The following is a 20,395-nucleotide window of genomic DNA, read 5'->3' as shown; positions in this document are numbered from 1 at the left end:
TTTAAGTCTGGAGATGATACATCTGCCTACCAAATTTCATAAAATTACGTCAAAATTAAATGTGGGGACTTTGACTTTGAAATTTAGGGGGCGTCCTTGAGCCATTTGCCACACCCATGACAAAGATCCATATACAGTATGAAGTTACGCTACTTCTGATGCATGTCCAAACAGAAGGAAGCAGCTTAGTTGGCCAAAATTAAAGCCACAAGCATCAATGAGTAGGTTTCAGCCTTCACAAAAATAAAGGTGAGCAAACTTATTTCAGCTACTTTAATCCTGTTTAAGGAAGAAGCAAGACCAGTCACACACTTGTTTCATCAACACAAAGCCTTTAGCACTTAACAATCGCGCAAGTTCCACCATTCGTCCCGCCTTCATTGGATTTGTGAGTTTAATGAGGATTGCTCAAAAGCATCAAAGCAGCAAAAGTATTGAGTTATGAGAAAATATGTGATAGGCAACGCCCACTTGCACTGATCAATATGGCACTTTAGGTTTTGGTTAACATTTGCTCCCAGAGCATGCACACCAATTTTGGTGAAATTCTGTCCATTGGATTTTCAGATACGTGTTTGTGGTATTTTTGGTGCCCCCTATGGGTCAGACTCAAAATGATTTGGTAGACCTATTGCCAATCATGGACTGAATTTATGTACCAAAATTTATGATGAGAAATTATTAATGGGTTAAGGCCAATAATTGCTAAGCCACATCCTTTGCAAAGAAATTGTGGTTGAAGTCGGCCATGTTTTTTTATGGATCTCGCTCATTTACAGTAGAAATGTGTATCTCAGTCCCGCAACGCTCTATACACACCAGCAAGCATGGCTCATCTCCCCAGGTAATGGTGAGGTGGTATCTTCTGTCTTTAGTAACAGGCTATGTACCACAGCCCTTTAAAGTAGCTGTAATTAAACCTCTTCTTAAGAAGCGTACTTTTGATTCAGGTGTTTTAGCCAATTATAGACCTATATCTAACCTTCCATTTCTATCTAAGATCCTTGAGAAAGCAGTCTCTAATCAGTTATGTGACTTTCCACATAACAATAGTTTATTTGAGGATTTTCAGTCAGGATTTAGAGCGCATCATAGCACAGAGACAGCACTGGTGAAAGTCACAAATGACCTCCTAACTGCATCGGACAAAGGATTTGTCTCTATACTTGTCCTGTTAGATCTTAGTGCTGCATTCGACACAATTGACCATCAAATCCTTTTGCAGAGACTGGAACATTTAATTGGCATTAAAGGAACTGCATTAAGCTGGTTTAAGTCCTATTTATCAGACCGATTTCAGTTTGTACATGTTAATGATGAATCCTCCATGAAGGCAAAAGTTAGACATGGAGTTCCACAAGGTTCTGTACTTGGACCAATTCTATTCACCTTATATATGCTTCCTTTTGGTAATATTATTAGGAAACACTCCATAAATTTTCATTGTTACGCAGATGACACCCAATTATATTTATCAATGAAGCCAGATGAACCCAATCAGTTAAACAAACTCCAAGCATGCCTTAAGGACATAAAGACCTGGATGACCTGCAATTTTCTACCACTAAATTCAGATAAAACTGAAGTTATTGTGCTTGGCCCTAAACACCTTAGAAACACATTATCTAGTGATATAGCTACTCTGGATGGCATTACCCTGGCCTCCAGCACCACCGTAAGGAATCTGGGAGTTATCTTTGATCAGGATATGTCCCTTAACTCCCACATGAATCAAATTTCAAAGACTGCCTTTTTTCACTTTCGTAATATCACAAAAATCAGGCACATACTGTCCCTAAAAGATGCAGAAAAACTAGTTCACGCATTTGTTACTTCTAGGCTGGATTATTGCAATTCCTTATTATCAGGCTGCCCTAACAAGTCTCTAAAGACTCTCCAGCTGGTCCAGAATGCAGCTACACTGTACTGACTAAAACTAGAAAAAGAGACCACATTTCTCCCATTTTAGCTTCGCTACATTGGCTTCCTGTAAAATCTAGAATAGAATTTAAAATCCTTCTCCTAACTTACAAAGCGCTTAATAGTCAGGCACCATCATATCTTGAAGAGCTCATAATACCGTATTATCCCACTAGAACACTGCGCTCCCAGTATGCAGGCTTACTGGTGGTCCCCACAGTCTTTAAAAGTAGAATGGGAGGCAGAGCCTTCAGCTATCAGGCTCCTCTTCTATGGAACCATCTACCAGATTCAGTCCGGGGTGCAGACACCCTCTCTATGTTTAAGAGTAGGCTTAAAACTTTCCTTTTTGATAAAGCTTATAGTTAGGGCCGACCAGGCTCGCCTTGGATCAGCCCTTAGTTATGCTGCTATAGGCCTAGACTGCTGGGGGACTTCCCATGATGCACTGAGCTCCTCTCTCCTCCTCCTCCTCTCCATCTGCATGCATTCATGTAACATCAATGCATGTCACTAACTTTGCTTCTTCCCCGGAGTTTTTTGTGCTTTCTCATCTCACAGAAAAACCTGACTCCCGGGCCGAACCTTCGCGGTCCTTCACAGTCCTGATGGCATCCTTCCCTGGCTGTTGCTGCTTGTGCTTGTTGTTGTTTGTTGTTGTCATTGTTTTTCTTCTGTCCCCCCTCCCCCTTTCCCTCTCTCTTTCTCTCTCTCAACCCAACCGGTCAAAGCAGATGGCCGCCCACCAAGAGCCGGGGTCTGCTTGAGGTTTCTACCCGTTAAAGGGGAGTTTTTCCTTACCGCTGTCGCCAAGTGCTTGCTCATGGGGGAATTGTTGGGTCTCTGTAAATTAAAGAGTACGATCTTGACCTGCTCTATGTGAAAAGTGCCTTGAGATGACTTCTGTTGTGATATGGCGCTATATAAATAAAGATTGATTGATTGATTGATTGATTGATGACTCTGGCTGTATGACACCTCCTGTATAGTATTGTATAATGAATAAGAATCTAAACATGTAGAGTGCCTAAAACTTACTCAGGGGTGACAAACTTAAAGGGTTGTGTATGTGTGTGTGTGTGTGTGTGTGTGTGTATGTGTGTGTGTGTGTGTTTGTGTGTGTATATGTGTGTGTGCAGGTGAGAGGAAGACAGTGGTTTCCTGTATGAGGATAGCCAATAAAACCATGGAGGTGGTCAACAATAGTTACTGTCAACCCGAGAACCGGCCACAGCCCCAAGTACGACCCTGCAACTCTCACCCCTGCCAATACCGGTGAGACACACACTATCTCTCCCTCTCTCACATACACACACACACACACACACACACACACACACACACACACACACACACACACACAAACACACACAAAGCATTTTTTCTATTTTTGTGGGGATTTTTACTAACACACACAACACACAAACAAACACACACAGACAATTCTGTGTCATGTCTGTGTCATTCCTGATTTTCAAAATAGAAGTCCAATATGGTAAACATATCATATCAGGCAAGTCAGGATAAGCCAGGGTGTGAGAGCTGTGTGAGAGCTGTGTGAGAGCTGTGTGAGAGCTGTGAGAGAGCTGCGAACACTGTTATCTTTGCTCTTTACTTATTATTGTGTGAGAGCTGTGAAGCAATCACACATTGTTCTTCTTATCCTTTGTTCTTCTTTTTATTATTTCATGTTCCATACATTTTTTGGCCCCTTTCAACTGCTGCATACTTTGTGCTATAAATTGATTACCAAACTTTTGGCGTGGCCTGATGCACTTAATGGACTCTTCAATACTACCCACAGGGGGTGCTACAGGGGGTGCTACTGTAATGTTATAAATTGACATTTCTACAATTCCAGTGTCTTTAATTAAATGAAACTTGGTATACAAGTTCTCCATGACAATGTGCATGACACATTGAAACATGGCACCAATAGCCCCACCTTGTGGCCTTTAGTGAAACACCACCATAGTACTTATTAAGTTCCATGTCTCTTTTTTTTAAGGTTACAATAAAATAGTACACAGTAAAAAGTTATATTAAATTGTGCAGGAGAGGAAGGAAGCCCAGAGGGCTTACATGAAGTCCTCCCCTTCATTTCAACAAGTCATTAAAAAAATACTGAGTCATAAAACAATATAACATCAAATAGACAAAAAAACGAGTATAGCAGAAAAGAAGAGAAAAATAAAAAATAATCAAAACAGAAATTTGAACACTTCATATGTGCAAGAGGTGTAATACATACCCAGTCACACAAAATTCTATTTTGATATAAGATCGTTTTTAAATGTGTTTTAAATGTTATTAAAGAAGATGACAACTTCAGAGTAGTACTTTGTGAATTCAATTCCTTTAAATTTGATTAAAAAAAATTGATGATTGGAAGTGTGACAATAAAGTACATGAAAGTCCTTTGATTGCCTCTTTGAATTAGAGTGAATGTCTGATGATAAAAGGGAAAAATTATTAAATGTATCTGGAAGATTTTGCTTGTGATATATGAATTTGAACATAAACACACATGTTAGAGGAATATTTATAGATTAAATTTCCTAAACAAAGGTGCAGATGGCTCTTGGCTAGTGGAGTTTGAAATCATTCTTAAAAATCTTTTTTGGATTAAAAGTAACTGAGGTGTGAAGGATTTGTAGCAGCCCAAACAATATTACAATAATCGATATATGGATAGATTAGACTATAATACAGAGTTAAATAAGAAGAAGGATGAATCAGAGAACAAACTTTCCTCAATATTCCAATCATTTTCATTGACTTTTTGCAAACATGTTCAATATGTTTTTTCCAAGTAGGTCTTGGATCTACAGTAACTCCTAAGAATTTAGTAAATGGGACTTGAAACATTCCTGTTTCATAAATGAATATTTTAGCATCATCTTTTAAATATTTTTTGTTTGTATCGCAAAATATCATAAAATTAGATATTTTAGAGAGTATTTTTTTTGACAACCATATTGATGTTTGTACAGGATATTGTTCTCAACTAAGTGCTTTGAGAGTTTTGCATAAACGAGATTCTCCAGAATTTTTGAAAAACAAGGTAATATAGAGATTGAATGATAATTTGTAAAGGTATCATGATCACGTGATTTATAAAGGGGTATAACTTTAACAACTTTGAGATCGTGTGGCACAACACCTGTTCGTAAGGATAAGGAGAAAATATGGATAAGAGGCTCAATGACTGAATTAATAATTTCTTTTATCAAGTTACTTCTGATTCCATCATGTCCCTCAGCAAAATCCTTTAGCTTCATAATAATACTATGTATTTCTTTAGCAGTGGGTGGCTCAAAATCGCAAAGTGAGGAAAATGTACCTGTAATTAAATCAGTTGGAGTCTCATTAAAATTCATGGCTAAGGAAAATCCTACATTTATAAAAAAAATTATCGAAACCCTCAGTATCTCCCTGCGGTTAAGAGGAATTCCATCACTCCCCAACATTTCAGATGGCCCAACAACAGGAGCTTTTTTTCTATTTAGTAATTGATTGATAAGTTTCCATGATGACTTAATATCATTAGAGGCTTGGGTGAATTTCTCTGAAAAATATTTCTTTTTGGTTTTTCTTAATAATTGGGTAAAATTATTATTAAATAAATATTAAATAAATTATTTTGGTACTTCTTATCTTCCAGATTTGGAGGAGTGGGATTCATAACAAATTTCTTATATAATTTGTTCTTTACAATAGAGAATGTTTTTAATTCTTCAGTCAGCCAAGGTTTCCCATTTGGAGTCATTTGTTTTTGTCCTTAATTAATGGAAAACATTTGTTAAAAACAGAATTGAAAACAGCTAAAAATGTGTGATAACCTCTTTCAACATCTTGTTGATGGTAAACCTCATCCCATGAAACTTCATTTATCAATGACTTGAAAGATTCAATATTCTTTCTGGAAAACTTGATATTTTGTGATCTCTTGTGGAGTATTTTTAGATTTGCTGTGCTTACTGAAATACTAGAAGATGATCAGAAATATCAGTCAGCAATAATCCTGCACTAATATTGTAAACTTAGTAATTAATTAATATGTTGTCAACAAGTGTAGCAGATGAACTTGTTAGTAGGTGTATAAATCACGGGATAAAAATAAGTTGAAGAAAGTAAATTGAGAAAATCAACAGTAGATGACAATCATCTCTGAGGAAATTAATATTGAAATCACCAAGTAACATACACATTTTCCCTTCCTTACATTCAATTCAAGGGTACAGTAAAGCTTATCCATGAAAGTGCTGATGTCAGAATCAGATGATCTATAAATACATCCAATTATAATACTTTTGCCATCAAATAGTGAACAACAGGGAATTTCGATGAAAAATGATTGTATATCAGTCTTATCTAAATTAAAGCTAAGTTCTTTTCTTTCAATGAAGTTAAAAGTGTTTTGGTAAATAAATTGAGACTCCACCTCCTACTCTGTTCTTTCTGCAAGAATGAACAGCATTGAATTGTGACATTATGCTACATCCTCATTAAGCCAAGTTTTTGATAAAGCAATCACTGAAAAGGTATGCTTTCTAGTGGATAAATATCGACTGATTGATTAATACTTCTTTATCCTCAGATTGGCTTTGGGTTAAATAATTAAACCGATCCTCATAAACTGACAATTATCAATTATCAAGATTATTGTCAGGATCAAAGTATTCATTGTAAATGGTAATATTATCATTATTTAGGTCAAAAGGGTTGAAAACTAAAACATCACTTACACAGGAACCAGAGTCGTCAATAATATTGATATTAGTGCTAGAATATTCAGCGGAGCAACTCATGATTCAGTAGGGTGACTAAAAACAGCACAGCAAAACATCTCTAGTTTGGTCGAGGAGGGTGAACAACTAACTTGTCATACTTCTAGTAGCCAATGTTGCCTTTCAGTCTCTCAGCTGAGTTAGGGCAGCAGATCTTTCCTCTTCAGTTGGACACTTTCTGAAAAGTCTTCATTAATAAAAAAAAGTTAGTACCCTTTGCACATTTCATGATTTCTTCCTTATCCTTAAACCGGGGTAGTTTCAGCTCAATAGATCTTGGATGTCCAGTGTGTCCATAATTTTCTATGCGATGTGCTCTCTCAATTTCAATGAGCTTAGGGTCAATTTTGAGGTGGTCAGAGAAAAGCTTTTTTGCTTTGCTCTCAGTGTCAGACCATGATTTTGAATCTGGTATGCCATCAATGACCAGATTATTTCTCCTGGATTGGTTTTCCAGGTAATCCAGTTTTGTAAACAGGTCATTAGTGGGTGTTTGGTGACCTGAGAGACTCTCTGTTATAGCTCTGATTTCCTCCATGCTTTTCTCCTTGTCGGCATTCAAGTCATCCAAGTCAGAGTGTAGTGTAGACTGGCTTTTAGCTGCTGAATATCCTTAGACATGCTTGAAATGTCTTTGACAGGGCCATCAACACGGGAGATGGTAGAATCAACAAATTTGTAAACATGACTAATAACTCTTTTCTTGTTGCTCAAGTAGTTCTTTGTAAAAAGTCATCTGCTGTTCCAGCAGCTCATGAACCACAGACAGAGTGACAGGTTCTTCTTTACCTCTTCTAGACATTTTGATTTCTGAGTTCATCAAGATTTAGATTTGAGGAGCTGACTCTGAGGAGAAAGTCAAAGAAGGAAGGCAGGTATGGAGGATGAAAGATCCCGTAGGCCCAGACTGTCAATCAAAAAAATCTCTTTATGGGTTGATCATCCACACATTAGGAACTCTTCACCATATATTACTTGGAAATTTGATTAAAAACTGTTTATATGATTTTAAAAAATATTTAAATAGGTCCAGAAATACAAAAATATAATATAAATGGCTTGTAGCCAAAGTTCATGCTGCTGCCGGACAGGAAGTAGGAAGTCAGAATATTAAATATAATATTCCATGGAGACCAAATTCAGTAAAGTTGTACAGATGGGGATGTTGAACAAATCTGTAGCATTTGATACAGTTTCACCAAAAACTGTGGTCACAGAAGAAACTTGCGATGGCAGCATCAGCACCAGCAACAGTTAGCAGCTGCCAGCCTCAGCAGCAGCAGTTAACAGTTTGCAGCTCTCATACGCAATTTTCATCAGATTACATTTGACTATATGAGACTGTTTATATGAGACTGCTTTCGGGCGATTTACTCAAAAAGTGTAGGTCCTATTTTAATGGAAGTATCATTGGATGAGAAAGGACAAGATTGTCTACATTTTTTAGTATAAATTGTGCTTGTACAGTGTAAGATGTGGAAGTAAGATTACAATGTTTTGAAGATTTTTGATAAAATTTGAAGGCCTGAACTGTCAGTGACATAATGCACTCTGAGTCTGAACATTCTGTGCAATACACACTAATGTAAAAACCTGAGAAGGGCTGAAAATTTCATAAAACTTGAACTGTGATTGTGTAAAAACCATAAAAGATATCAAAAAGCTGAATACAAGTTTAATAGCTGAAAGTCTTGTGACCCGTTTAAAGCTGAAATGAAGTCTCTAGCTGAAAGTATGTGGAAATAGTTGAATGTCAAAGTGGAGTGGGTTGAAGAGGATTTGAACATTCCGTACATTCATTTCAAGGGCAAAATTTTTTTGGAAAAAGCGGAATATTTTAAAAAGTATGAAAGATATTAAAAAGTTGAATACAAGCCTAAATGTCCTTAAAGAGCTGAACATTTTGATATCTGAATGGTTGAAATAGCTGAAAGTATGGAGGAGTTAAAAGGCTACAAAAACGTACGGCATAATGATAAACTAGAAAATGAAAATTTCCTGCAGAAAAGGCGTGTGAATGCTGACAGCTGAAATGAATCGCAAAACATTGCTGAAAATCCAGAAATCTGAAATGGATTTTGTTTAAAAAAGCTGAAAGCTGAAATGCATTGCACTGAACTGCTGAAAAACTTAACGTAAGTACTTAAAACGTAAGTAGTTGGACAGAATACAGTATTTGCTTGTAATAAACCTTTAGGGCTAAGTAGTTAGAAAGAATGCAGTATTTGGGTGGAATAAACCTTTAAAGGTAAGTAGTTAGAATGCGGCTTTTAGGTGGAATAAACCTTTAAACCTAAGTAATTAGACAGAACTCAGTATTTGGGTGGAATAAACCTGTAAAACACGTCTAAAAATAGCTTCACAGCACAGCCACAGGTTGCTATGGTTACAGTGCACCCCTTTAAGTGATTTAAAATTGGGGGAGACAATCTGTTTCTAGGCCAAAATCAGGCACGAACAACTTCCTATAACTCAAAAACTAAAAGTCACAGTGAAAAAACTTCTTCAGCATGAGTGACCAGAGACTTCAGTGGCGATACTGATGTAGGAATGTTTCTGTACGATTTAAAATAAAGGAGCTGTGATAACTTATATTTGACCATCGTCTCCGTTTTTGACAACGAATTTCACACCGCAGATAACATTGGAGTGAATGAGACTGTTTGACAGCACTCTCTGCGCGTTCGGGCAATTTACTCAAAAACTGTGAGTCCTATCTTAATGGAAGCAACATTGGATGAGAGAGGACAGTAAGGGAAAGTAAGATCATAATGTTTTGAAGATTTTTGATAAAATTTGAAGGCCTGAACTGTTAGAGTGCGTGATGTCACTATGACATTACTCACTCTCACAAGTTTGAACATTCCACGCAATACACACTAATGTAAAAGTCTGAGAAGGGCTGAAAATTTCATAAAACTTCAACTGTGATTGTGTAAAAACCGTAAAAGATATCAAAAAGCTGAATACAAGTTTAATAGCTGAAAGTCTTGTGACCTGTTTAAAGCTGAAATTAAGTCTCTAGCTGAAAGTATGTGGAAGTAGTTGAATGTCAAAGTGGGGTGGGTTGAAGAGGATTTGAACATTCCGTCCATTGATTTCAATGGCAGAATTTTTTTGGTAAAAGCATAATAATTTAAAAAGTATAAAAGGTATAAAAAAGTTGAATGCAAGCATAAATGTCCTTAAAGAGCTGAACATTTTGATATTTGAATGAATTGTGCACTGTTAAAAGTTTATGTTCAGATGTATTCATTTACTTTTATTATATATTATTAACTATATTTATTGTATTTATTATACAGATTATATTTATTGGATTATTATTTATTGATATTTATTGTGCTCTGTTAAAAGTTTATGTTCAAATGTATTCATTCACTTTTATTATGTAATATTAACTGCATTCACTGTATCTATTGTGTTTAATGTGTTTATTGTATTATTAAAGTACTTTGGCTTATTATGTATTGTGTCTTATATTGCATTATTGTAATTGAGGAGGAGGAGGAGGAGGAGGAGGAGAGGATAGGTATGGAGAATAGAAGCTATTTTTAAAACAGGTCTAAAAATAGCTTGCTATGATTGCTATGATGATGAGTAGTTTCTCCCGCCAATGACAAAGGCTTGACAACTGATGACATCACACCACAACCAGTGCCGCAAAATTTTGTCTTTACAGACACTACACGGAGAGAACTATTCTGATTGGTGAATTACCTTTAAGCTTTATTTGGCAGCTGGTGCCTTCAGTTTTTTCATGCGCCACATTCATTAACACACAGCTGATTTTACACACGCAGACAATAGCGATGATTAATACTGCAATATTTCATCAACGATTTCAGTCACTATGCATTTATGAACAGCTGTTTTTCTGACAGAGAACTTGACATCTTTCATTTGATTTTCAGTGCCACAAGTCATTGCTTTGGTCCAACATTAGATTGACTTTATTCATCTTTTCTCCAAATGTCCACAAGATGTCTTTCACAGTTCTGCATGTGCAACCCCAGACAGGGTAGGGCTGTAACAGTGACAGCATCTCCACATATTCAGTTGTCCAAGTAAGGATGAATAATTTGTTGAACTGAATAAAACTGAATGAAATGACATTGAAATTGATTGAACATACTTGAAGTGAACTGAAATTAAATGTATTGAATAGATATAAAAATTACAAACTTGCTTGCAGTAAAATAAATAAGCAATAAACAAATAAAAAGAACATAGAAAATACAAAGAAAAAAACAAAATCGATAGTGCTTATAAACATTGATTGTCAGTATGTTTCATTATCAAAAGAACAGAGAAAATAAAAACTGTACTTGCGAAACCAAAATCCATAGTGCCTATGAGAGTGGCAAATTTGTCAAAACAGAGCTTTTGACATTAGAAGATTGTACAACTTTGTATCCTTTGATGGAGATTAATGAACAAAGATATTACAATTTCAATGGTTTACAATATACCAATAAATATTTCCTGTCAGCAATCTAACCTAAGAATAAAAGCCCCCAGACCTTAACAGAAGCTCAGAGGGTAGCCACAGTAATGTATTGAACTGAATTGAACTGAACTAAGTTACATGTATATGAAATGAGCATGATGGAAGAGACCTGGAAATAATTGAAGTGAACTGAAAATTGGAAATGGGGCTATACCTTTGCATACAGCATAAGGTTTAAAACCTCTCAGTCAACTTTTAGTAACTAAAAAAAATGAGTGAGTTTTGAGACAGCGTTTATAAAGTAAATTTTAGGAAGATTTCTATGATTTAAATGTGTGATGATGTACCCCATGAAGCCTATGGGGTGCTCACCTGTGGGTTGGCCCTATTTCAACTCAAACAAACAAACAAACAAACAATTAAATTAAAATACAGACTTTGATTCTCAATGAGTTGCCTTATAAAACACTTCAGAGCTTGCAGTAAAATGAATAACAACCAAAATCTATAGTGCTTTAGTATAAGTTGCATAAGTAGTATAGTTTAGTATAGTTGTATAAGGCAGGGCTGAACAATATACTTCACCATCAGTTGCACTAGTTATGTGCTGTACATGCAAAATATGCATTGTTAGGTAACTGGAATCTTTTTGTACATTGTTCTTTCAGCCATTCTTTTGTTTGTTTTTTTATGGTTTTATGGTAGGCACAGTGCACATATAATACTGTGCATAAGAACCTGTGACAAATGTGTCTAAACAGAGCTACTGCCATTAGAAATTTGTATACATAATGTCCTCTGTGAGACACTGATCAACAAAGACATTACAATTCTGATGGTTTGCAATATTCTTCAGCCATATCATTAAAGGCTTTTCACATCATGGTTAGACCTAGGCTGATAGGGTACCCCCATTAGTTCATGGCTTTAAAGATCCAGGATCCCTGAACCGTCATGTCTGACTGTCAGTCATGTCAAAACTAGCATGGGAACATTTCTTTCCCAATCAAATCATTAGATATGGCTTTTGACCTAGGCATGTGTTGTGGGCATTGTGAAGACTGCTCTGAATATTCTGAACTTTTAACACGGGAGTTATATAAATGACCGCTGTGTATACCATGAGGTTTAGATCAGCCTAAGGCTAAGCACACAAATGTGAAAGACCTTTGACATACCTACCAGCTGAAACCCCACCCTAATGATTAATATTTCTAAAACCTCTCCTCTTCTCTGGTTTAATTAGTTCGCTTGCATGTGGTAAATGAAAAGGAAAGGAATAAATTCTTATGAAATACAAAATAAACATACATTGTTTGGCTAGAGGTCAATAATCAAAAAAGAATCTTTTAAATTGGTGTATTGTTTTTCAGAGAAGCAGTCATTTTGTCAACTGCCCAGTAGTGTGTTCTGTCATGTTGCTGTTTGTTGAATCTGTCCATTGTCGGCACAAACCAGTGGAGCACAGTGTCAACATGACCTTTGACATTTCCAATTATCTGGTCGATGTGTTCTGGAGTTGCAAATGCAAACAGCATGCACCAGGTGGTTTGGTTGACGAGGGATCTTGTATGAAGGAAGTAAAATAATAAAAGTGTTACCTTGTTGTTTAGGGGGGAGCTGGATGTTGCACAATTGGAGGAATTGTCACTCAGAAACTAAGTGAGGGCTGATGTGCAGCATTGTGCATGGGTCCCTGCAGCAGTACACCTGATCACTTGACAAAGGATCAACAGTAGTTAGACTCCTCTGTAATGGATGCACAGATGGTGATGTGAAGGTAGGAGGATGGAGCTTGTCCTGACAAAAGACAACAGAAAGTTAATAAACTGAAGACTATGACACAAAACATATTCAAGAGTTACATAATATACAATAATCAAATACCTTCAACACTGCTGCAGTGCAGGAAACCATCTTCTGTCCAGTGCCATTTCACACAGAGAAGTTTTTGAGGGCTGCATGATGTTCAGCTTCTTTTACATGTTTCTCTCTCTGTGCAGTCCTGAGTGTCTCCACTGTGAAGTGGAGGGATCACAGTGGAGGAAGACCTGAAGAAAGACATTGATGTAAATGACAATGAAATACTCCTAGCTGTAGCATTAAAGTCAGTAGCAACAACGGTGTCATCAAAACTGTTGAATGAATACAAAATAAATGAACACACAATTAAAACAAAACATAAGAAAGCACAAATGACATTTTTAATTCAAAAAAACCTCCATTACCTTATGCTCCACTGTGAAGAAACCTTGGCACTGGCAGGGGGAACACATGTCTCCATGTGGTCCAGCCGTTATGGTCTGCTGTTGATTCACAGTTAAACTGGTGCTGCAGGATCTGGTCTGGGTCAGCGTGATGTCTTGGTTTGTTATGTGACAATCCAGTGTCTCAGAGCCATAGAGGAGGTGAGGCAAAGGCTGGCAGGTGTTATCTTATCTCCCCTGCTTTGAAGAATGACTAGGGCTAGCAGGAAGTAGAACGTGTCTATCCAGTAGTGATGGGTCCGGTGTAGATTAACAGTTAAGCCAGTGCTGCAGCATCTGGTCTGTGGCAGCAGAGTGTCCTGGTTGTTATGAGCCAGTCCTCATGGTGCTGAAGGAGGTGAGACCAAGGCGGTGAGATGTCATCACAGAGGACACAGTAGAACTGTGTCTCCCATCCAGGGGAAAGTAAACTTACAAAAGTTATAGTCTCTGGCAAGGCCACCCACCTTGCTAGAGAGTATAGCAGGAAATGGGTGGGAATGTGGGGTTTCAGCTGGTAGGTATAAGTACATCAGAAAGTATGTGTTACATCTAAAACACATACTTTCTGATGTATTTCTGTTATAGCAAATGTTAGCAGCTGTGCATAATGCTGTATACAGCTGCTAGAACAGTTTTGGCCTATGCATTTATCAACCCTGACCCAGACCCACCCTGATAAATGCACAGGCCAAAATATGTTGGAAATATAGCCCATAACAGTATAATTATCTGAAAAAAATATGGCCTGTCGTATTATCCAGTTCTCTCAAAATTTAAGATTACCAAACAAAATTTAATTTCCAAGAACCATGTAGTTACCTAATAACACAACCTGATGCTGGGTATATTTTTGTCTTACCTGCCATTTTTAAGACCTGATGGAGGAGCTTAAACCAAAAACATGATTATGACAACTGTACCAGGATGGAGACATTGCTGTTCAGCAGTATGATATTCTCTCAGCAACAAAGAGGCCTTGTACGTCAATTTCTCTTTAGCGCATTACAACAGTCATATTAAGTTTTGAGGAGAAGATCCTTTGGTCCACCCTCCCTCCCTCACAGCCTCGGAGAGACAGAGGCAGCCTGGCAAGTCACCTGTTGATGTTGTATGATTAGTGTGCAGGAGGTTTGGCTGCTTGCTTCTGTCAGTTTCCTTAGTTCGTTTTTAAGCTGAGCCCTAAATTGAGTAATAAGCTTAAAGTAACTAGAATAACATGTGTTAAGTAGTGGTGTAACGGATTGTAGTTGATCCGTGATCCGTACGGATCGCCCCCCACAGTTCAGCAGGCATATGAACTGTGGATTAATTGCAAAATTTAATGTCTCATTTAAGACAAAGTTAACAAACTGCTAAGTCATGGGCAGACAGCATGTCACTAACAGGGATTTTGAAGAGTAACGATCAAACCAGCATCTAATGGGTCCGAAATGACATCTGTAGGTATGTTTACACGCTGTTTGATGTGCTACAGCTAATTAGCATCTAGCTGCTAACTGACATCAGCGGTGAGTGTTTGGTGGCTCGTTCAACAAGCTGCAGGACAAGACGTGTTTTCATGTTTCTAAGTTATCATCAAGTTGTGATGATGTGGACAGAGGCTGTTTCGTTCACTACCGTGTTTAAAAGGAAGGTATCGTGACTCATATTGCAATAATTGAGCACTGAATATTTTATAGATTTAATTTTATTTTATTAGACATCTTATTTTATTGGACATCTTAAATGTTGTTTGTCTTGAATGTTTTCATTTAAGACCATGGTCAAAAGTTGCTTGCTGTTCCTTGCTGTAAGTGTATTACAGAATAAATGGAAAACAAAGTTTTATTTGTCTCCCCCTTTTTTTTCCGCTGATCCTAAAAATGATCAGATCCGTGACTCAAATCATGATATGATCCGAACCGTGAGTTTGTGATCTGTTGCACCCCTAGTGTTAACATGTCAGCTTTGTAGACTATATTTTGTATGTTGTGCACATAGATGAGAGTGTGTAAGTCATGTATTTGATACATGCATTAATACTTTCTGATGTGAACCTACACTTTTAGATCTGTGAATGATTTTAGTGTTCAGTCTTTCTAGTACTCAGCACTGATCTGTGCCTCTATCACATTATAAGCTTTGTGCTACTTTATATATTTGTGTATACTAAGAAAATACACAGGAAACACATGTAAATCATATGATATGTTGTCTGTTTTTGATGAGAACATAAATCTGTTGTCACAATAGAACAATGCTATAAATTTGAATTTCACTTTGTTGGTAACATGACACATTCAGAACCAGTCCATGGCTAAAATGAGCTCTCCTTTGTTTAGAAACAATATGTATATGCTAAATGTCTTTAAAGAAGCAGCCTTTACACCACTCAGGGGTTTTTGTTTTTGAAAGCAAATTGTTTTATAGGCATATAAATTTACCCCCCACCCCTCCGATTTCATCAGGTGGGGGACAATGATATAGTTTGATGCGGTTTGTTGTAAGATTCCATGTTGGTTTTCCCCCTGTCCTCCCCAACTTTGAGTCACCAGCCGCCACTGGTGTGGGGGTTGAATGGACCTCATTTTTGTAGGATACAGCAGAAAGGCCTATATAGATACAGTAGATTATATAAAAACTTTGTATGAAGTTTGGTGTCTGAATTTATTTTACAATAAATGATATTGATAATAAATGATTATAGGTCTTATATGTATAATTCAGTAGTGGGGATGACCTATGAGGGGAAGGGAAAAAATGGAGTGAGGGTGACAGTTAGTTATAAAGTGCTGTAGAAAAATACCATCAAAACTAAAATTTGTGGCTCTGTACTGCAGTTTTTCCTTTATCAGGGCCCAAGCACCTAGCGGTTCGCTCACACTCTCCATTCAAATATATGAGTATTTTTTCTGTGTCCAGCTGCAGTTACTTATTGTCTCTACACACCTGACAGTACACATTTCAATCAAACTTTGACCAGGTCATGTGGGTTAAAAGTCTTTACTTTTCTAAAAATAGACTTGATGAAAATTAGGAAATTAGTTTGTTTTACACACAAACTCATCGAGACTTTTCAATTTACTAATTGAAATTAAAGTGACCAGGCTCAAAATTTGCACAGTTTTGATGACACAGGTGTGAGCAAGCCAGCCATGTCTCACCCTGCAGAAAATTCTCATCCTCACACAGTTGAGATTTGATATTTTGCCATGACAGAGGAAGTTGTTATAACTTTATTGTAAATGCTCCAGTCTGCACCATACTTTACATGTTTGATAAGACTCCTGGCCGGAACACTACATGACAATATTCCATCAGTGATGCAAACTGGCTGAATAGCGCCCCCTACGAAATTTCGGCAAAGCAGTCCCAGCAGCAGGCAATATAGTGGACAAAGGAAGTGATGTTTATCTCCTTCCTGCACTGTCTGAAAACAGCCCGGGTCTGAAGACATCTACATGCCCGCCACAGAAGCCCTTTTGTTAGCTAATTTGGGAATGCTGTACATACAGTCACATTGCACAAGTGACGCACTTGTACAATGTGACACACACATTTGATGAGAGTTCAACCCACAGGGGGGGCTAAAGTACCATTATAACATGATACTTCTGCAATTCTGTTGTCTTTAATAAAATTAAACTTGGTACCCAAGTTCTGTATTAGAATCTGCACATACTGAATCATGGCATCAATAGCCCCACCTTGTGATCATTATTAAAACACCACCATACTATTTATTAACTGCCATAGGTGAAACTAGGGACAGTAACACTTTTTGCGATTTTCCCAATAAATCAGAAACCACTAGAACTGGAACAGTCCATGTGCTATATTGTAAACTGCAATGTGTAAACTACTGAAACAATGTATTTAAGTGGTTTTATGAACTGTGTACAGGTTGCAAAATTGATTTTAATACAGTCACTCCACTGTTGCAACTTGCCCAGTGTACAGGGACAGTTGTCACACATGCGAGGGACGGTTGTAACATGTCAAAAATATACATAATTAATCAAATACTCAAAATGGAAAAAGATTATTAATCATCCATGTTATTCTGACTTTTCATTTCTTTTTTTAAAATAATGAATACCCTTTTCCACACTACATGACAAAAAAGAGGGGAAGCCATCAAATTATAATGCAAGAAAATTATTTAATGGGTAGAACACACATCCTCAAAAAAGTTTAAACATGAAATCAAATGGATTAGTTTCAGGACAACATTCAGTACAGGGTTACATAGCAAAGACTGCATGATTTGGCCACTTTCCTGACTGATTTGCCCTGTTTTGTGCCATCTGAAGCCCTCTCCAGCAAATGAAGTGGGACTCCCCTGTCTGTCTTCCTCTTTCTGATATTTAGCATGCTGTAAGCAAACACGTGTTTCCACTGACTATTAGTATGCAACTGATTATCATTAACTTAGCATGTAATTTTATGACATTTTACATTTAATTTTCTATCTATCTTTCTTATGTAGGCCTCTAGGTTTTTAAAATATAAATGAAACTTGGCTCAGGGATGGTTGTAACAAGGCGTTACAACCGTCCCAGTATCACCAGCCTGTTAGGTGGGGAAGCAGGAGTGGACCCAAATGCAGAAGCCGGAATGCAGATTTGACAAAAATCTCCTTTAATCATGGATGGTCAAGTACAGGCAAACAGAGCTGAACAGAACTGGCAGACAAGATAACACAAATGATCCAACAAAGACTCAACTCAAAACCAGACCTTAAATACAGACTAAACTAATCAGGGAATGAGGAACAGGTGACGAGACACAAGGGCAGGCTGGGAGTGATTGGCTGAGGGAAACACAGGAAGCAGGGCAGGGCTTACGAGGGTGAAGCAGGGCAGGTGTGGGGAAGACACAGAGCAGAGCAGGGCTAACGAGGGTGAAGCAGGGCAGGTGAGGAGTACATGAACACACAAGGGAAACACAGTAACAAAACTAAAACCCAGAACACACTATAATACAACCCACACCAACAAGCCATGAACCATCATGAACCTAAACTAAAGTTTACAACACACCAGGCTAAACAACAAAAGGCAGTCCAAACCCACCACCCAAATATAACAAGAAAACCCATATGAACCGAAGGACTAAACAGAAGTGCAAACCAGGAGACCCCAAAGAACACAAGAACATAAAAAGGCCAAAAAACACCCAAAGTCCAGGCAGGGTGTGACACAGCCATGTTTTCACCTCATGAACTTTTAAGCTTGAATTCAAAACATTTCTGATGATCGTCTCTATAGTTGTATGAAACTATAGTATATATGTAAAGCACTTTGTGACCTTGTAAAAGTTATTACTAGTAGCAAATTGTCTAAGTAACAACTTAAGGCTTTGAAATCATAAAATGTAATAGTTTAAGTTAGAATCTGTCTGTAAACTCTTGTGTTTTCCATAGGTGGGTGACAAGTGAGTGGGGATCCTGCTCAGTCACATGTGGTAAAGGTCTACAGCAGAGGGACGTGGTTTGTGTTTATCAACTACGGAACGGCTCAGTCATCCACACCAGAGACCTGTACTGCCAAGGAGGGAAACCTCCTGTCCTGCAAGTCTGCGAGGGTCACCTCTGCCTCACTGTGTGGGAGGCTTCAGAGTGGTCCAAGGTACATCTTACACACACTGTGATGATGGCATGTGAAAACCAAATCTGGTTCTAAGGTCTTGTTTCCCAAAAAATATTGACTTTAAAAGTTAGGAGTGTTCTCTAAGAGTTTCTCAGTAGAGGTCTTTGGATCTGATCCAAAACTGACCTGTGGAAAACCTACCAGACACCCACCTGACACTCGGGTCCAATCAGATCCACTCAGGTATTGGACTGATTAGACTGAGTAGAATTTGGACCTGGGTCCCAGATCTGGATCTGAAATTGAGTGGACCTGTGAAGACCTCTGTTTCTCAGTGCATCCTCAGAGACATCTGCCAAACACTGAACTACACCATAGAGACTGAAAATGCAGGTGTGGAGTTGTTTCAGTAAAAAGTACAGTGCTCATGTGTATTGCAATAAAGAAATATGTAACCCACTGCCAAAGGATGGCTCTTTTATGTGTTTTGGACACAACACACCATGAGGGATATTTACTAAGGATTAGCTGACTTTTTTAGGTGCTAAACAGTCAAATGCATTTGTCCTTATTTACTAAAGGGCTGCACCAAGGTTAAGTGTTGGTTAAAGAGAAGAGCAACAACTCTGAACATTCTGTTTTTGGTCTCATACAATATGTATTTTCACATGTTCCTATTTAGAGCCACAAAATATAGGAAGAGGAAATGGAAATTAAAATACCTTGAGCATGTATCACCACAGACTGACCACTGCAGCAGTGGCACTGTTTTATCACACACACACACGCACAGAATAAGAGACTATAGGGGACAGAAATATAGGATAGACTTTATTGTCCCCTTTAGGAATTTTTCTTGGGCTCAGCGTCACTGCATCACAAAACATTTACCTCCCAAACGTACTTACATGCCTTGCATCATTCATACATAAAATGTATGAAATGAAATTGATAAAACCACTACAGCTTATAAAACCAGTAAAACAATATTGTGCTAGTATTGCACATTGTAGCAGAATATTGCACTTTCAACACACTACCAACAACTAAAGTACATACTAATGTAGACCATTTGTAAAGTGCTCTATGACCATGTATCGTTCCACAAACACAGCATTTAACTACTGCTTTTTAAAATCTTAATGGATGATAGGGCAAATGAGTTTTTACAACAATTCAGGCTGCATTTTGAAACGCGAAAACATCAACCAGAAGGTAAATGCATGTATTCAGAATGAAGAATGTGAGAGGGAGCATTTATTAGTTTCTGTGCCTCTCTTAGCACCGACTTCTCATATATAAACATGCACAAGACAAATGAGCTTGGATTTTAATTTGACTGACAATGCTTAAATACCATACCTGATTAAACTCTCTAAATTTGATTGATAAAACAGAAGTGAAATAAGGTCATGA

General features: G+C 37.5%; 1 protein-coding gene across 8 annotated transcripts in view; it reads left to right on the top strand.

Annotated features, from left to right (window-relative positions):
* Positions 1-20,395, top strand: part of adamts17 (ADAM metallopeptidase with thrombospondin type 1 motif, 17) — a 414,984-nt gene that overhangs the window by 351,651 nt on the left and 42,938 nt on the right. For 6 of the 8 annotated variants that reach the window (XM_044368214.1, XM_044367415.1, XM_044369597.1 and 3 more), the window contains exons 19-20: positions 3,060-3,195; positions 18,814-19,018. In XM_044368214.1, the coding sequence (XP_044224149.1) occupies positions 3,060-3,195; positions 18,814-19,018 (341 nt within the window). Of the gene's footprint in view, positions 1-3,059; positions 3,196-7,508; positions 8,756-18,813; positions 19,019-20,395 lie in introns of those variants that run through there. The other 2 variants (XM_044370411.1, XM_044371179.1) reach the window with 2 other exon arrangements.

This window comes from Thunnus albacares, chromosome 1 (assembly GCF_914725855.1).
Source record: "Thunnus albacares chromosome 1, fThuAlb1.1, whole genome shotgun sequence".
Taxonomy (NCBI): Eukaryota; Metazoa; Chordata; class Actinopteri; order Scombriformes; family Scombridae; genus Thunnus; species Thunnus albacares.
Note: the sequence above shows the minus strand (reverse complement) of the source record. Positions and strands in the feature narration are given on the sequence as shown.